Source organism: Piliocolobus tephrosceles, chromosome 9, assembly GCF_002776525.5.
Source record: "Piliocolobus tephrosceles isolate RC106 chromosome 9, ASM277652v3, whole genome shotgun sequence".
Classification (NCBI taxonomy): domain Eukaryota; kingdom Metazoa; phylum Chordata; class Mammalia; order Primates; family Cercopithecidae; genus Piliocolobus; species Piliocolobus tephrosceles.
In genome coordinates, this window is record NC_045442.1 from 93,249,667 (window position 1) to 93,268,768 (window position 19,102).

Below are 19,102 nucleotides of genomic sequence, written 5' to 3' on the forward strand. Positions count from 1 at the left end.
CTTCACTTAATGCCGTGGAAATCACCCTATTCTCCAGGGATTTTTCTTCCCAATTCTTCTTACTATACACCACTTCTCAAGGCAATCACTTCCATGTCCATGGCTTCAGTTGCATTCTCTATTCTCTGAGGACAATAGAATTTTAAATGTTTTGTTTCATGTATTAGCTTTATTTTATACAAGATGCCTCATTTGCCATAACCATAGATTCAGAATTCCTCCATGAAAGTAATAAATGAAAAATGGTGATATTATTAGCATGCAAATTTTAGGAAATTTCCCCACTCTTAATGGCTTGATTTAGTATGTGTGTGTGTGTTTTTTTTTTTTTTTTGAAAACATATGTTGGGATGTCACAAATTGACTTAGCCTGCAGAGATTTATATTCAACTTTTGACCATAGAATTCCATTTTATGTGACCCTGAGAGTAAAAAATATTTTTTCCTCCTTACCTGTTTCTCTTCCTACATTCTCTGCCAGGAGGAAGGCACCACTATGTACCCAGTCTTTTCCAGCAGAGCCTGAGCAGCTGTGTTTTCCCTCTACTTCCTCTCTTCTTTCACATCTCATGACCAAGCACTTCCTATTCCATCTCCCAAATGATCAGAAAACATTTTCCTCCACTTTTTTTACTGCCACTGCCTTTATCATTACTCTTCTTTTAGATAAAATCTCTTAATTGGTCTTGTTACTTCCTGCAGTCCTTCCTTATAATACAGACCACTATACACACATCTGATAGAGACTCTTCACCTTTGTGTGGTTCAGTGACTCACATTTTCAGAATAAACTTGAAACCATCCCAGCATCAAATTTGGGGTCAAATAGAGGTGGATCTGTATCCCAGGTTTATACCCTGTCCAGCAGTGTGGTCTCAGAAAACTGAACTCCTTAAGCCTTTGTTTTTGTATCTGCTTACACTCATTAAGAGTTAGGACTGTTTTGGCCGGGTGTGGTGGCTCATGCCTGTAATCCCAGCACTTTGGGAGGCTGAGGCAGGTAGATCATGAGGTCAGGAGATCAAGATCATTCTGGCTAACATGGTGAAACCTCGTATCTACTAAAAATAGAAAAAGTAGCCAGGCATGGTGGCAGGTGCCTGTAGTCCCAGCTACTTGGGAGTCTGAGGCAGGAGAATGGCGTGAACCTGGGAGGCGGAGCTTGCAGTGAGCTGAGATTGCGCCACTGCACTCCAGCCTTGGTGACAAAGCAAGACTCCGTCAAAAAAAAAAAAAAAAAAAGAGTTAAGACTGTTTCACACATACAGTGCTTGGCATGTAGAAGGGACTTAATCAATGTTGAATGAAGGGGAGGTATTTTAAAATCCACATTAAAAAAAATGTTTTTCTTTTAAAAATATACTAATCTACAGTGTCACTTTCCCTCCAAGCTTGACTTCTGCCTTTACTTTCTGATATGGTTTGGGCATGTCCCCACCCAAATCTCATCTTGAATTGTAATCCCATAATCCCCACGTGTTGAGGGAGGGACCCGGTGGGAGATAACTGGATCATGGGGACAGTTTCCCCCATGCTGTTCTCATGATAGTGAGTGAGCTCTCATGAGATCTGATGGTTTTATACGTGTTTGACAGTTGCTCCTTCACACACTCACACTCTCTGGCCTGCTGCCATGTAAGAAGTGCCTGCTTCCTTTTCCACTGTGATTGTAAGTTTCCTGAGGTCTCCCCAGCCATGTAGAACATGAGTCGATTAAGCCTGTTTCCTTTATAAATTACTCAACTTAAGGTACTTCTTCATAGCAGTGTGAAAATGAACCAATACAGTTTCTGATAATCATGCTTGAGTAACTGGGGAATTTATACTACCTGGGATTAAACTGTGGCCCCAGCCTGAGCAGTCGTGTGACCTTGGGGAGATAACTTGCCTTTTCCATTTCAGTGTCTTCTGTAAAACCTGTAAAATGAGATTGTTTCTAAGGGTTAAATGAGCATAGCACAGTTAGAACACTGTCAGGCACATACTGATTGCCAGATGTTGAGTATTCATCTTTATTGAATTAGGACTGTGGTACCCCACTTTACGGCTCTCTATTTTGTATGACAAAATCATGCTTAATGCTTTGTTAGTAAAAGAGAGAAAATCTGAAAGTCCTTGCCATGGAAGGAAGAAACGAGAGAAAAGGGAGTTGCTAAGTTTCAGCATTTCAGAACTTGGAGGAATAAGTTATGTTTCTATTTTATGGAGAAAGAGATGGAGGCAGGATGGGTCCTAAGGTGTCATTCAAGACACATAGCCGTAACTCTTTATTGAGAGTAGAGCTGGGGCCCCAGGGACTGCTGTGGTCAAGTTGCAGACAAAAATGACCACTCATTGGAAGACAGGAGAGGAGTATTTAGTTACAAAAGCAGTCAACAATTCAGGTGTATCTACATTCAGTCAGCAAATAAAAGTTGCTCAACTTGGTTGCTAATGGGACCCACTCTACTAACTGAGGGTTTGTATAGAACTCAGAGGAAGATGGCTTCAAGTAAGGAACCACCTTGTGCTTTTCTTAGGACTGAAAAGATCAGGAGGCTGGTAATGAATGAAAACCTTAGTCCCACTGGCACTGCACGAGGAGCAGCAGCATAAGCCACAGGGCGGGGCAGCCCAGGCAGGGGCATTCTGAGCTGTTGGGGAGGGGTGGCAGCCAGGGTGGGGCACTGTGAGCTGTCAGGGAGGGCATTGTGAAGTGTGGGGTGGGCCATTGTGAGCCACAAGCCTGGGCTCCCACCTGGGCCAGTGGGCTTCTGTCTGTAGGTGACTGCAGAAGGAGGAGGAGCTCCATCTGTACTTTCTTCAGGCATTTGTTGTGTCTCTCAGCGCTAGTTGGGTTCACAACCTATTAAATAAGCCAGCTGGTCTTCACCCTCCCAGACAAGTCAACTCATGGGAGGTGGCAGGGTGCGGGCATTGGCCCAAGCCCTGGCTGGGGCCGGGCTGTGGCGTGGGCAGGCAAGCAGCAGACGAGACCATCTTTGCAAGTGCAGCATAGCCTCGGCCTAGGGCAGCGGGAGTGTGTGGCCAAAGCTGTGAGCCGAGGCACAGGTGGTGGCAGACAGTAGAGACGCCCCATGGGGAACATACTGGCCTGTTGTGTGTGTCCCAGGGCCAGCCCTGAGTTGGACCAGCACCAGGGGTCAGTGTGCCCCTGTGGGTCTGAGATCTATAAGACAGCAGCTGGAGACATGATAGCAGGAGTGCCTGCAGCTGCTGCTGTAGAGCCTGGTGAGGTGACTTTTGAAGCTGGTGAGGGCCTCCACGTGCACCACATCTGTGAACGGGAGATGCCAGAAGGTAAGGAGGTAACGGGTGCCGTCTGTCCTCAGCACACTTCTGGCTACTGCTGTCACCAGGGTCCTCTGGGAGGCATCCCCAACCTCAGGCTCCTTTCTGCCTGTAGCCAGCTATCCTAGGGCTGGCCAGGAACAAAACCTGGTCTTTCCCCTAGTCTTTCCCCACAGAATCCAGTTTCTTTTCTCCTTCCCTCCCAAACTCCCAGTTATTTCTCCCTCATCTCATTCTCCCATTCTGGCATGGGACCATTTATTTGTGGCTGTTCTTGTCTGTACCTCTATTTAGTACCTGTGGGACTTTGTTGAGGCTTCTTTGGAATATTCTCTTCCTTTTCTCAATAAAAACTCAAATATCCCAACTTTCCAGTACCCATCCCATTCTCTTTGTACCTATCCAGATGGTATCTAAGTGAAGCAACCAGGTAAGTGCCTAATTGTTTCCTTTGTTAAAGTAGCTAAATCTCAGGACAATTTATATTGAAATATTTGGGGATTTCTTATTTAAAATCAGAATGCAGGTTGCCATAGGAGAGACTATATGGGTTGCTTTAAGTCACCGTGATAGAAGCTGCTTGCTTTCTTCTAACTAATTTGAACATAGAAGGAAAGAAAATGGAGGGTGCTTAAAATAATTGGGAAAGGTGTGAAATGTCATGGCCAGGGCTGCAGAAAAATGGGTATGAGGGTATTCCCCCAAAGGAGTTTACCTATGAGGCTCTGATTACTTTAAAATTCTTACTTTAACACAAAATGTGTCTCCAGATTAATTAAGTCTGGAGACTTAACAGACATTATTTACCTCCTTGTTCTAAAAGAGAGGTGGAGTTGGTTTGTGGTCAAAACTTTCAAAAGACGTTAAAACGTAAATGTAGACTTTGAATGTGTAATATAAAGATTGAAGGTTAAAATGTCAGACCTTGCCTGTGTAAGACTGTTTGTTGCCATGGCTCCCTCTTTGTCCTTCCCCCTCCTGACAATAGCATCTTGTTCAAAGATAAGAAAGTTGGAGTTTTTCAGTCTCTACACTGCTGGGAGAGGCAGAGGGATGGGAGGGGGTAGAAAAGAGAAAACAGTTGGTTTGCCTCTAAACTTTTGCAACGAGATGAATCTAAGTGAAAAGAATTCGGGTAACAATATGGTTCTTGAATAAAAAGTAAATTTTTCCAAATAGAAAACATTGTATCATAAATATATTAAATCCATTGGCTCTTTGGTTTCATTTGAATACCAGAGATTTATTACTGTAGAGGAAATGTCTTATAGCTCTTCCATTTAAACTTTGATTCAGCTCCGTATAGCCAAGACAATCCTAAGCAAAAAGCACAATGAGAACACATGGACACAAGGAAAGGAACATCACACACTGGGGCCCGTCGGGGGGTGGGGGACAAAGGGAGGGAAATCATTAGGACAATACCTCATCCATGTGAGGCTTAAAACCTCGATGGGTTGATGGGTGCAGCAAACCACCATGGGACATGTATACTTATGTAACAAACCTGCATGTTCTGCACATGTATTCCAGACCTTAAAGTGAAAAAAAAAAAAAAAAAAAAAAAACCACTTTGGTTGGGCTCTTATTTTTTTCAGAGGTAGAATAATTAAGACTCATGGTGAGTGTGAATTTGTAACTTGGAGTACTATACTCATTTTTCAAGATATTTAAGAATTTAGAATAAACAAATATGTGAATGAATTCATTACACCTTTATACACAAAGTATGTTTACTTGTGTAAACATACTCCACTTGGTGGTATAAGGAAAGCCTCTGAGTGGTTCTACCCACCAGTTAATAGATGAGAAGTGTTGAATGAGAGCCCAAAAAAGGCTCTTTATTGTCATTCTTTAGGATTATAGCACAGTTTATGTATGTCTCATTTGGCCCTTTGCAATACAAATAAGGCCTATATACGTTCTCCCTATGTTTTGCTAATGAAGAAATGAAGACTTAGAGATCTCACATGACTATGGAAGACAGCTACTCAACAGAACTAAGGTTCTGTGTCCTCAGAATGACATGGAAGAGTTAGATATGCTGAATTTACTTTTTTAAAATGAAAAAAAAAAAAAAAACTCCAGAATACATCTTACATTTTGTCTATAAAATAGACCTGTCTTTTAAAACATACTACCATCTTGTTTTATTGTATGCAGTTGATTTTACACAATTTAAAGGCAAATTTACATTTTTTTAAATAAAGGAAGGTCTCACTATGTCACTCATGCTGGCCTCAAATTCCTGACCTGGGCTCAAGGGATTTTCCCATCTCAGCCTCCTGAATAGCTGGGACTACAGGTGTGTACCATCTTGCCTGGCTTCATCTTATGTCTATATATTCATTAGTAAAGGTAGTGAAATAGCCTAAATGTGGCAGTCAAATAAATGAGTTGATAAATTTTTATAATGATCACATCTTTTTTTCTTCTCTCCCTCTATAGATATACCTTTGGAGTCCAACTGTTCTGACCATCCAAAAGCAAGCACAATATTCCTGAGAAAATCTCAAACAGATGGTGAGACAACATTGTTTTTTCTGCCAAGAAAAAGAGACAAAACTCTTGTTGTTTGATCACATGTATTATAGAAAGTATTTAGAAACTCATATTGCTTTAATTTTTTCAACTTTCCACATATTCACTTGTCTTATTTTAATATATGATATGCTTTTTTTGTTGTTACTGTGTTAGTGAAATCATGTAAACTTTTTGTTTATACATTTTGCCATCTTTTTATCAACACAATTTGTCGTGTGGAGGAGTCATAGATTTATCTTTATTTATAATTTTTTGTCCCTTTGCCCTTGCTCCAAAGAGTACATTTTAAAGATAGAACTCAGGCTTCAGCTTGGTTTCCATTTAAACAAATAAAAAAAGCCATAGTTGTTCATCACCAGAGATTGAATCTGTGATTTTGGCCTCCTTTTGCACAGTCCCCTGATCACATGCGTTTTATCATATCCAAGTTTATGCTTCTTGAAATTTTTAAGTTATTAAGCTTTTCATCTGATGTAATGTAAATTTAAACATGCCCTACTTCTGCTTATTTTCCTTAATGTTATGTTAAATCCTCGTTTGTTTGCTAAAAAGCCATACACAGCCAAGTTTTCCAGTTGATTTAAGCAGCAAGAATACAAGTGAGGATCTATAATAATATGGGAAGTAATGCAGCACAGTAAAATATGGGAGTTTGTAACCTTTTTGTACTTTGAGTAAACTTTGCCTGTCTTGATTTCTGGTTATTCTGTCCGTTATTTCTGGTTAGAATATGTCTTCATTTTTGCATTATTATAAAAGAGGTACATAAGGCTGGGTAATTTATAACAAATAGAGGTTTAATTGGCTCATAGATCTTCAGGCTGTACAAGCATGGCTTCAACATCTGCTTCTGGTGAGAGCCTCAGCAAGCTTACAATCATGATAGAAGGCGAAGGGGAAGTAGGTGGTTCCACATGGTGAGAAAGGAAGGGAGGGGCAGGTAGAGGGAAGGTGCCACACTCCTAAACTACCAGAATGAGAATTTGCATATTACCATGGGGATGGCACCAAAGCATTCATAAGGAATCCACCGCCATTACCCAAACACCTCCCACTAGGCCCTGTCTCCAACATTAAGGGCCACATTTTAACATGAGATTTGGAGGGGGGAAAATATCCAAACCATATCAGAGTTGTTTTTCCCAGTTCCTTCCAGAGCCATGGGCTTCTCACACATAGAGAGCATGGAAGAGGTAAAACAAAAGCTATTCCATGTCCCTCACTCTTCAGTGGTAGGAATGTTTGCCTGCAAGGCCCTTCCAGCATCAAAGGTGGAGGCAGTGTAGGAAACAAAGCATGGCCCAAGTTTTCTTGGAGCTTTTATTATGCTGGCCTTTTTTTTTTCTTTTTTAGAAAAAATGATTTTTTTGTGGTGCAGACACCATGTCCAATCAGGTTTGTATAGTCATTTTAAAATTTAAATTTAGGACAGGTTACTTTCCAGTTGTTTTGTTTTTAGTGACATATTAGTAGATGACCATTAAGTGTGGTTCGAGATGCTTACAGGGATTCTGGTGCATCTGGAGATAGGTGCCTGGCCAGAAAGTAGTTCTTAGAGATGTTAACTCTTAGATTCTAGTAAATAAAGTAAGCTATGTGTAAATGCAGAATGAGAAAATACTTATGGCTCATATATGCAACAGTTAAACTTTTTTATTAACTAACTTTTTAAACTGCCCTCACTTATTTTTTTGTTCTTTTCTTTTGTACATAAGGGTTCTTTCATTTGTATGTAATGGAAACAAAAAGTGAACTAGGTCAAAAAGTAAAACTAAGTTATTATATTTTACTTTAAGAGATTTATCATACCAGATAATTTAAATATAAATTTTTGAAAGTAATTTTTTAAAATGGAATTTTTCCTCATTTAGGAGTAATTAGTAAGACATTAACTACTATTCTTATTTTATGGTATTTGTGTCAGAAGTGACCTTTTTTTTTTTCATTCTTAGTACAAGAAAAAAGAAAAAGCAACTATACAAAGCATGTACGTAAACAGTCAAAAAGTTAAGAAATTGATAGTTTGATATAAAAATGTCTCTCTTGAATTATAATGGGGACCCAGTGGTGATAGCATGGACCTCTTTTTGTATTTTCCTAAGTATCAAAAATATCCAGAGAATTCTTCAGCTTAGTGTGTCCACCTTTTAAGAATTTCTGACGTTTAAGTTAAATTTCAATAGTCTGGTTGTGATATAAAGATCTGCCTTAAATATTTAATCATATTTTTAATCAAATAACAGAATAGCTAATAAATAACATAACAAAATAGCAAATACAGAATAACAAATAACAAAAATAGAATAGCTGTCAGCACTGTCTATTGACTTTGTCGTAGCAGGTGAAAGCATACCTTCCTCACTACACCATGACCTTATTTTTCTCCCTCTGTTTCTTCCAATTGTAGCACACTTTTTAATTAAATCAGTAATATTTACATGATTATGACTCTGCAAATATTATTCACTGCTAAGTCATATGGTGTTTTCACTTGCCTCTGCATTATATGTCCTTCATTCTTTCTCTGAAACAGTTCTGAAATCTGAGCATTTCTGCACTTTTTCTGGATCATCTATTCTTCCCTAGCCTATGTTACTTTACCCAGCCAAATGCAATAAGTAGCCCCTGGCTGGTCTGTTTGCTTTCACATCCATTTTTTTTTTTTTAGCATGAAGCTAAATTTCTGACTGTATTCGTTTGCCTCTTTTCTGACAGCTGTTTTTTCCCCAAGTGTTGTAGCATTTATCCTATGCCTTTCAAAGATACTTTCTGTCTGCTAAAACGCATCTGTTCCTTTTTTTTTCTTTTTTTTTGCCGGGGGTTGGGGTCAACTTTCTTTGGCATTTTGTCATCCTAGTTCAATATAGAATGGCTTTCCCTAGATATGCTCAATGTCTGCTTTTCTATGCTAGCTCCTTAAAGTCTTTTGGGATCTCACATAGCTGCCATCTTACATGGGATCACCTGAGTCCTAGATTCTGTTTCCTGCTGTCCTGTTAACCTTTTTAGTTGTACTTGAGCACGTTTTCCTGGGCAGAGATGTTTAGGGATCTGGCCAATCTTAAAACCCCTCCTTTTTGATATAGAGTAAACTTCTAGCTTAAATCTAAACTTTATGGTTCTGAAGATATTTTGCAATTGTGCTGTCATTACAGTGTTGTTCTTGACTCTATTGCTATTGTGAGATACATTATTTATAACTAGATTTTATGTATCTGTGGAAGCTTTTTAGAAGCTTCTCTCTCACTGAGATTCTGAAATTTCATAACAGCTTGGTAGGAATCTTTTCATTTTATTGAGGCTACTAAGAAGAGAGTCTCAAGAAGACTCTCTTCTTGAGAATTTTTGTATTTTCTGTGTTCCTTTTTTTTTCTGACAGTCTTGTTGTTCAGATGCTAGGTTGCTTAGAACAGTATACCTGCATTGGTTTTTAACTTTTCCCCTTCGATTTTTTTTTTCAATTTCTGTGACTTTTTACTGTAATATTTCTATTGAATTTTCTATCTTTTTCTCACAGTGGTTTTAGATTTTTTTTTTTTTTTTTAAGTTTTGCTCCTGATTTTGAATGGTCCATGAATTCCTTTTTTCTGTTGTTTTGATCTGTCTTGTTGGAGGCTTCCCTCCAATGTGTGGTGTTCCCTGGTTTTATTTGGAAGCAGGACTTCTGTTAACTGGTGGCACTCAGTGTGAGGTTTTGGAAGCCAAACTAACTTTTCATTTGTGGGACTTCAGTGTATTATCTGGGGATCTTTACTTGATCCAGTTCAGATTCTTCTGAGAAAGGATCTCCCAATTTTCTGCCTGGGAAGTAAAAGAATGTCTACTTGCTTTCCAAAAGCAGAGTTAGGGAAGCAAGTTGGAGTTCTATTTTTGGTGTACAGTTTTCTTTATATCTCAGGTTTAAGCCATGGTATTTCTGAACCTAGAAATTCTCAGGTTTGGTATATCCAGAGAACACACATCTAAGTTTCTCATCAGATGGGAAGACAGGTGGACTTGGGGCTCTAACCACAGATTTTCTGACCTTGCTGGCTTTTGTTTTACATTTTACCACTACCTTCCAAAGTTCCACTTGCCTCTAAGTTCACAGCCTGCCTTTAGTTCTGCAAGACAAACTGGCTTGCTTCTCTTCTAGTCACTTTCTGTAGGGACCAAAGTTGTGCTTCTGTGTTATGTACCACTCCTTTATGTACTTTTTATGTCCCAGCATTTATTAAAAATAATCTCTGTCAACCTTCTGTCCTGATCCTGTTTGTAACCAGTATTTTATGTATGACTAACGAGACTTGCAGAGGCAGAGGAAATAAATTTGTGGTCAATCTATTATATTTAATCTAAATTTAGGACCTATATTTACATGTAAATCAAAGTTTAATTTCAATATAATTAATGGTATTAACCCAGACAATTCTTTAGTGATGTATCTATAATTAGCATAGTATACTTTTCTCCTAAGGTGTTGTTGAATATTTTTATTCAAACTTACGCTGCCATATTATCCCATTACCTCACAACATAGATGGAGCTGTTTTCATGAATGTCCAAAGTGTTAGAAATATTTAAGTGAATTAAAATTTGTTTATTTTTAGCCTGGTCAACATAGCAAGAGCTCATCTCTACAAAAAGGTTACATTTAAACAAATTAGCCAGGCATGATGGCATGTGCCTTTAGTTTTACCTACTCAGGAGGCTGAGGCAGAGGATCACTTGAGCTCAGGAGTTTGAGGCTGTAGTTAACTATAATTGCACCACTGCACCCCAACCTGGGCAACAAAGGGAGACCCTGTCTCAGAAAAAGAAAAAAGTTATTGTTTAAAAACATACCTAAACTTTGTCCTGCCAAAAAGGAGAGAGGAAAACATAAACTTGAGTTTTCATTTTATTTTATATTTGCTGGGAAGAATGCCATAGGTTATTTGTATACTTTTATTTCCTTAGGTTTTGGGGGAAACAGGTGGTATTTAGTTATATGAGTAGATTCTTTAGTGGTGATTTGTGAGATTTTGGTGTACTCGTCACTTGAGCAGTATCCATTGAACCCAATTTGTAGTCTTTTATCCCTCACCCCCCTCCACCCTTTTCCCTGTGTCCCTAAAGTCCATTGTATCATTCTATGCCTTTGCATCCTCATAGCTTAGCTCCCACATATGAATGAGAACATATGATCTTTAGTTTTCCATTTCTGTGTTACTTCACTTAGAATAATAGTCTCTGATTCCATCCAGGTTGCTGGGAATGCCATTAATTTATTCCTTATTATGGATGAGTGGTATTTCTTAATCCACTTGTTGATTGATGGGCATTTGGGCTGGTTCCATATTTTTATAATTGCAAATTGTGCTGCTGCAAACATACATGTGCAAGTATCTGTTTTGTATAATGACTTCTTTTCCTCTGGGTAGATACCCAGTAGTGGGATTGCTGGATTGAATGGTAGTTCTACTTTTAGTGTTTTAAGGAATCTCCACACTGCTTTCCATAGTGGTTGTACTAGTTTCCATTTTTACCAGCATTGTAGAGAAGTGTTTTCTTTTCACTGCGTCCACACCAACATCTATTATTTTTTGATTTTTTAATTATGGCCATTCTTATAGGAGTAAGGTGGTATGGCATTGTGGTTTTGATTTTCATTTTCCTGATCATTAGTGATGTTTAGCATTTTTTCATATGTTTTTTTGGCCAGTGGTATATCTTCTTTTGAGAATTGTGTATTTATCACCTTAGCCCACTTTTTGATGGGATTGTTTGTTTTCTCTCTTGCCCATCTGTTTGAGTTCCTTGTAGATTCTGTATATTAGTCCTTTGTCAGATGTATAGATTGTGAAGATTTTCTCTTTCATTCTGCAGGTTGTCTGTTTACTCTGCTGATTGTTCCTTTTCCTGTGCAGAAGCTCTTTAGTTAAGTTTCACCTGTTTATCTTTGTTTTTGTTGCATTTGCTTTGGGTTCTTGGTTATGAAGTCTTTGCCTAAGCCAATGTCTAGAAGGTTTTTCTCATATTACCTTCTACAATTTTTATGGTTTCACGTCGTAGATTTATGTCCTCGATCCATCTTGAGTTGATTTTTGTATAAGGTAAGAGTTGAGGATCTGGTTTTATTCTCCTGCACGTGGCTTTGCCAATTATGCTGGCACCATTTGTTGAATAGGGTTTACGTTCTTCACTTGGTTTTAGTTGGCTTTGTTGAAGTTAACTTGGCTGTAGGTATTTCATTTTATTTCTGGGTTTTCTATTCTGTTGCATTGGTGTATGTGCCTATTTTTATACCAGTACCATGCTGTTTTAGTGACAATGGCCTTATCTTATAGTTCAAAGTTAGATAATGTGATGGCTCCAGTTTTGTTGTTTTTGCTTAGTTTCGTTTTGGCTATGTGGGGTCTTGTTTGGTACCATATTTTAGAATTTTTTTTTTAGTTCTGTGAAAAATGATGATGGTATTTTGGTAGGAATTGCATTGAATTTGTAGATTGCTTTTGGCAGTATGGTCATTTTCACAATATTGATTCTACCCATTCATGAGCACGGATGTCTTTCCATTTTTTTGTGTCATCCATAATTTCATTCAGCAATGTTTTGTAGTTCCCAATGGCATATCAAAAAGATAATCCGCCATGATCAAGTGGGTTTCATACCAGGGATGCAGGGATGGTTTAACATATGCAAGTCAATAAATGTGATACACCACAGAAACAGAATTCAAAACAAAAATCACATGATCATTTCAATAGATGCAGAAAAAGCATTTGACAAAATCCAGGGTCCTTTTATGATTAAAACCCTCAGCAAAATTAGCATACAAGGGACATACCTCAATGTAATAAAAGCCATCCATTACAGATTCACAGCCAACATAATATTGAATGGCAAAAAGTTGAAAGCATTCCCCCTGAGAACTGGAACAAGACGAGGATGCCCACTATCATTGCTCCTATTCAGTATAGTACTGGAAGACCTAGCCAGAGCAATCACACAAGAGAAAGAAATAACAGCCATCCAGATCAGTAAATAGGAAGTCAGACTGTCACTGTTTGCTGATGATATGATCATATACCTAGAAAACCCTAAAGACGCCTCCAAAAAACTCCTATAACTGATAAATGAATTGAGAAAAGTTTCAGGATATAAAATTAATGTACACAAATCAGTGGCTCTGTTATACCCCAACAGTGACGAAGCTGAGAATTAAACCAAGAATTCCACCCCTTTACAATAGCTGCCAAAAAAGAAAAACAGACAACAAACAACAACAACAACAACAACAAAAACAGCACTGGCTTAAGAATATACCTAAGCAAGGAGGTGAAAGACCTCTACAAGGTTAAAATGAGAGGCAGCAGGTACAGTGGAAGAAGTCAGTGGTTGGGCATTGGCATCCAATGGGTACTGGACCTTTGATGGTCAGACTTTGGTTTTGACTTGCTAAAATATGAGGTATGATTATTTTCTAGTTTTTGTCATTAAACCTTAAAACTACTAAGTAAACCCTTCCATTTCTTGTTAAAGATTGTAAAATTTCATACTCTGTGATTTATGCTGACTGAAGTTAGATTTGTTTCTATTTTGTTACTACCTTAAATAATACCTATAAACAATAAAGTGTTAGTAGTGTTTCTGCTGTAATTAAATGTAGTAAGACTTACTTCCAAATTATAACTGAATTAATTTGTCAAACACTTGAACTTTTTGATTTATTCAACATTTTATGCTGAGCAGCTGGAGGTAGGAACAGTTAGGGCTCTCCTTTACTCTTATAGAGAGGTGTACTTTCTCATGAGGGGAATACTCTGCTAGAATTAGTATCTTGTAACCAGTTAGTGTACAAGAAAACATGTTTTGGTGAGGCTACTGGCAAAGAGATCCAAGAGGGTATATGGAGTCAAGCTTGCTGGAACAAGGAAAGAGAAAAAGCATTATACCAGGCAGAGAACAGGGTTACAGCAGGAAAATGCCTAGGTGCACGTCAAATGATTTATAGAATAAAATTAATCAAGTTTTGAAATGAATGGAAAGTATTCTCTGAGGGTCTCATTTGAGTCATGTCATGGCAGTCTTATTTAAACATGAAATGAAAGTTAAATTTTTTTCTATCCTCCACATAAGATAACAGGACTAGAGAAACCTATGTCTTCCTCACTTGTTGGTGGCCTAGCAACTCTGGTACACAGAGCCTCTGAATCTAAACACTTGTTTTGTCATAATATTGCCTGAAATAATACATTTATGATTAGTAACTTAGTAAATGCATTAGTCTTGTATTCATTACAGTAAAATGGTCCTATACCAATATTATTTAATACATTACATTTTACTGTAGATAACAAATAAAAATTCTCAGCTGTTTTATGTCACTATAAAAAAACAATGAAATCTTATTTTAAACTTTTCTCATTATTTATAAAGGCAATTCATAAAATCCTTGTTAGGTTTGATGATAGGTACCATATTAAGGATAGCATTTTATAACCCATATCTCAAACATCATCTGTGGCAGTTAAGAGCCTCCAATGGGTTTTCTATAGAGTGCACATGATACCACACTCAGGCAGTTCATGGAGTGTAAGAAATATCCTAATGTTTTGAAAAATTTGACATTTTAACCAATGAAAAAGTATACTTTGATAAGTTTAACTTACACTTCCCTTCCCCTTCAGGTATCTACTGAGAGTGTTACTCAACAATACAGTTCATGTTCGACAATATTCCTTGATGACAGCACAGCCAGCCAACCTCATCTTACAATGACACTGAAATCGTGAGTAAAACTATAATGCCAAGGGACAGACTCCTTTATTCAAAAATTATTTCAGCCATTTGTTTTTCCTCTTCAGCAATCATTTTGAGAAATTGGAGTCAACTACATATTGATATCCAGATTCTAAATATTAAGTATCAATTTCTCTTTTAATCTTAGACATCATGGTGGAAGGAAAAATCAGCAAATAAGGAATCCCAGAAAAAGTGTAGCTATTTATTTGATACCTTTATGCCTTAAGACAATGTTGAACGCAATGAGAAGGATAGGTTACCTTTATTGATTTTTCAGTGCATTGCAGGCCTAAATCAGTGTGTACTACTTTGGACATTAGTCTTGGAAGAAGGAACAGCTTTTTCTCTTCTGGCACCACAGTGTATCTGCATTTGATTTTCTCCCATTGTGCATAAGAACTTCATGGGCCACAAAGATGTGCTTTGAGAGCACCATGAGATGAAGTTTATTTTAAAAGGAACAACAACCAACACCACCACCAGCTCCACTGGGTTTGTCCAGTGTACATCATTATCACCTCCTTGGGTTATGAGTGTTGATTTTTAGAACACAGTTCGTAAAGTGCTAATTTAGAATATTAATGTCTTTGTCTTTAATTTTACTTTTCATTCTATAAACATAACTAGCTTACAAACTATTTTATTTCAAATGCTCTAGCATTTTTAGCTAGTTCAATTGTCAGTAACTTTTACTTTAATTAAAAATGGCAGCTGACTCCTGACTTGGAGTCATCTCCCAGCAGGGGTCAACAGACACCTCATACAGGAGAGCTGGCATTTGGCGGGTGCCCCTCTGGAATGAAGCTTCCAGAGGAAGGAGCAGGCAGCAATCTTTGCTGTTCTGCAGCCTCCACTGGTGATACCCAAACAGTCTGGAGTGGACCTCCAGCAAACTCCAGCAGACCTGCAGAAGAGGCCCCTGAATGTTAGAAGGAAAACTAGCAAACAGAAAGCAGTAGCATCAACATCAACAAAAAGGACAACAATGCAAAAACCCCATCAACATCAAAAGGTCATCAACAACAGCAATCAAAGGTAGATAAATCCATGAAGATGAGACAAAAAACAGAACAACAATGCTGAAAATGTCCAAAACCAGAATGCCTCTTCTCCTCCAAAGGATCACAACTCCTCACCAGCAAGGGAACAAAACTGGACGGAGAATGAGTTTGACAAATTGACAGAAGTAGGCCTCAGAAGATGGGTGATAACTAGCTCCTCCAAGCTAAAGGAGCATGTTCCAACCCAATGCAAGGACGCTAAGCAGCTTGATAAAAGGATACAGAAACTGCTAACTAGAATAAAGAGTTTAGAGAAGAACATAAATGACATGATGGAGCTGAAAAACACAGCATGTTACACTTCATGAAACATGTATGTATCAATAGCTGAATTGATCAAGCAGAAGAAAGGATATCAGAGATGGAAGATCACCTTAATGAAATAAAGTGTGAAGACAAGATTAGAGAAAAAAAGAATGAAAAGAAACAAAGCCTCCAAGAAATATGGGACTATGTGAAAAGACCAAACCTACGACTGATTGGTGTACCTAAAAGTGATGGGAAGAATGGAACCAAGTTGGAAAACACTCTTCAGGATATTATCCAGGAGAACGTCCCCAGCCTAGCAAGACAGGCTAACATTTAAATTCAAGAAATACAGAGCACACCACTAAGATCTTCCTTGAGAAGAGCAATCCCAAGACACATAATTGTCAGATTCAGCAAGGCTGAAATGAAGGAAAAAATGTTAAGGGCAGCCAGAGAGAAAAGTCGAGTTACCTACAAAGGGAAGCCCATCAGACCAACAGCACATCTCTCTTCAGCAAACCTACAAGCCAGAAGAGAGTAGGGACCAATATTCAACATTCTTAAAGAATTTTCAACCCAGAATTTCATATCCAGCCAAACTTAGCATCATAAATGAAATCCTTTACAGACAAGCAAATGCTAAGGGATTTTGTCACCACCAGACCTGCCTTACAAGAGCTCCTGAAGGAAGTACTAAATGTTGAAAGGGAAAACCAGTATCAGCCACTCCAAAAACATAGCAAAATATAAAGACCAACAACACTATGAAGAAACTGCATCAACTAATGTGCTAAATAACCAGGTAGCATCATGATGACAGGATCAAATCCACACATAATAATATCAACCTTAAATGTAAACAGGCTAAGTGCCCCAATTAAAAGACACAGACTGACAAATTGGATAAAGAGTCAAGACCTGTTGGTGTGCTATATTCAAGAGACCCATCTTATGTGCAATGACACACATAGGCTCAAAAAAAAGGGATGGAGGAATATTTACCAAAAAAAAAGAAAAAAAAAAAAAAAAAAAAAAAAAAAAAGCAGGGGTTGCGATTCTACTCTCTGATATAACAGACTTTAAACCAGCAAAGATCAAAAAAGACAAAGAAGGGTATTACCTGTGGTCAAGGGATCAATGCAATAAGAAGAGCTGACTACCCTAAATATATATGCACCCAATACAGGAGCACCCAGATTCATAAAGCAAGTTCTTAGAGACCTACAAAGAGACTTAGACTTCCACACAACAATAGTGAGAGATTTTAACACCCCACTATCAATATTAGACAGATCAATGAGACAAAAAATTAACAAGGACATTCAGGACTTGAACACAACTCTGGACCAAGCACATCTAATAGACATCTACAGAACTATCCACCCCAAATCAACAGAATATACTTTCTTCTCAGTGCTTATTCTGAAATGGACCACTTAGATGGAAGTAAAACACTCCTCAGCAAATGCAAAATAATGGAAATCATAACAGTCTCTCAGACCACAGTGCAATCAAATTAGAAGTCAAGATTAAGAAACTCACTCAAAACTGCACAACTACATGGAAACTGAACAACCTGCTCCTGAATGACTACTGAGTAAATAATGAAATGAAGGCAGAAATAAAGAAGCTTTTGAAACCGATGAGAACAAAGACACAATGAACCAGAATCTCAGGGACACAGCTAAAGCAGTGTTTAGAGGGAAATTTGTAGCACTAAATATCCAGATCAGAAAGCGGGAAAGATCTAAAATTGACACCCTAACATCACCATTAAAAGAACTAGAGAAGCAAGAACAAACAAATTCAAAAGCAGAAGAGAAGAAATAACTAAGATCAGAGCAGAACAGAGGGAGATACAGACACGAAAAATCTCCTCAAAAAATCAATGAATCCAGGAGCCGGTTTTCTGAAAAGATTAACAAAATAGATAGACTGCTAACCAGACGAATAAAGAAGAAAAGAGAGAAGAATCAAATAGATGCAATAAAAAATGATGAAGGGGATATCACCACCAATCCCAAAGAAATACAGACTACCATCAGAGAATACTATAAACACCTCTATGCAAATAAACTACAAAATCTAGAAGAAATGGCTAGATTCCTGGACACATAAACCTTCCCAAGACTAAACCAGGAAGAAGTTGAATCCTTGAATTGACCAATAACAAGTTCTGAGATTGAGGCAGTAATTAATACCCAAACAACTAAAAAAAGTCCAGGACCAAATGGATTCCCAGTCGAATTCTACCAGAGGTACCAAGAGGACCTGGTACCATTCTGAAACTATTCCAAACAATAAAAACAGAGGGACTCCTCCCTAACTCATTTTATGAGGCCAGCATCATCCTGATATCAAAACCTGGCAGAGACACAATAGGAAAAGAAAATTTCAGACCAATATCCCTGATGAACATCGATGTGAAAATTCTCATTAAAATACTGGCAAGCTGAATCCAGCAGCACATCAAAAAGCTTATCCACCATGATCAAGTCAGCTTCATTCCTGGGATGCAACATACGCAAATCAATATATGTAATCCATCACATAAACAGAACCAATGACAAAAAATCACATGATTATCTCAAAAGATGCAGAAAAGCCCTTCAATAAAATTCAACATCCCTTCATGCCAAAAACACTCAATAAACTGGGTATTGATGGAACAGATCTCAAGATAATAAGAGCTATTTATGGCAAACCCACAACCAATATACCGAATGGGCAAAAACTGGAAGCATTCCCTTTGAAAACCAGTGCAAGACAAGGATGCCCTCTCTCACCACTCCTATTCAACATATTATTGGAAATTGTGGCCAGGGGGTAATCAGGCAAGAGAAAGAAATACAGGGTATTTGAATAGGAAGAGAGGAAGTCAAATTGTCTCTGCAGACGATGTGATTATATATTTAGAAAACCCCATCATCTCAGCTCAAAAACTCCTTAAGCTGATAAGCAACTCCAGTAAAGTTCAGGATACAAAAATCAATGTGCAAAAATCACAACCATTCCTATACACCAATAATAGACAGAGAGCCAACTCATGAGTGAACTCCCATTCACAGTTGCTACAAAGAGAATAAAATACCTAGGAATACAACTTAAAAGGAGCGTGAAGGAACTCTTCAAGGAGAACTACAAAACACTGCTGAAGGAAATAAGAGAGGACACAAACAAATAGAAAAATA

At 38.0% G+C, this 19,102-nt stretch overlaps 1 protein-coding gene across 1 annotated transcript in view; it reads left to right on the forward strand.

Annotated features, from left to right (window-relative positions):
- Positions 1–3,077: 3,077 nt before the first annotated feature.
- Positions 3,078–19,102, forward strand: part of LOC111526750 (cyclin-Y-like protein 2) — a 39,967-nt gene continuing 23,942 nt past the window's right edge. Inside the window, exons 1-4 of the mRNA XM_026449029.1 lie at positions 3,078–3,300; positions 5,740–5,814; positions 7,788–7,822; positions 14,487–14,587. Coding sequence (XP_026304814.1) covers positions 3,078–3,300; positions 5,740–5,814; positions 7,788–7,822; positions 14,487–14,587 — 434 coding nt within the window. The remainder of the gene's footprint in view (positions 3,301–5,739; positions 5,815–7,787; positions 7,823–14,486; positions 14,588–19,102) is intronic.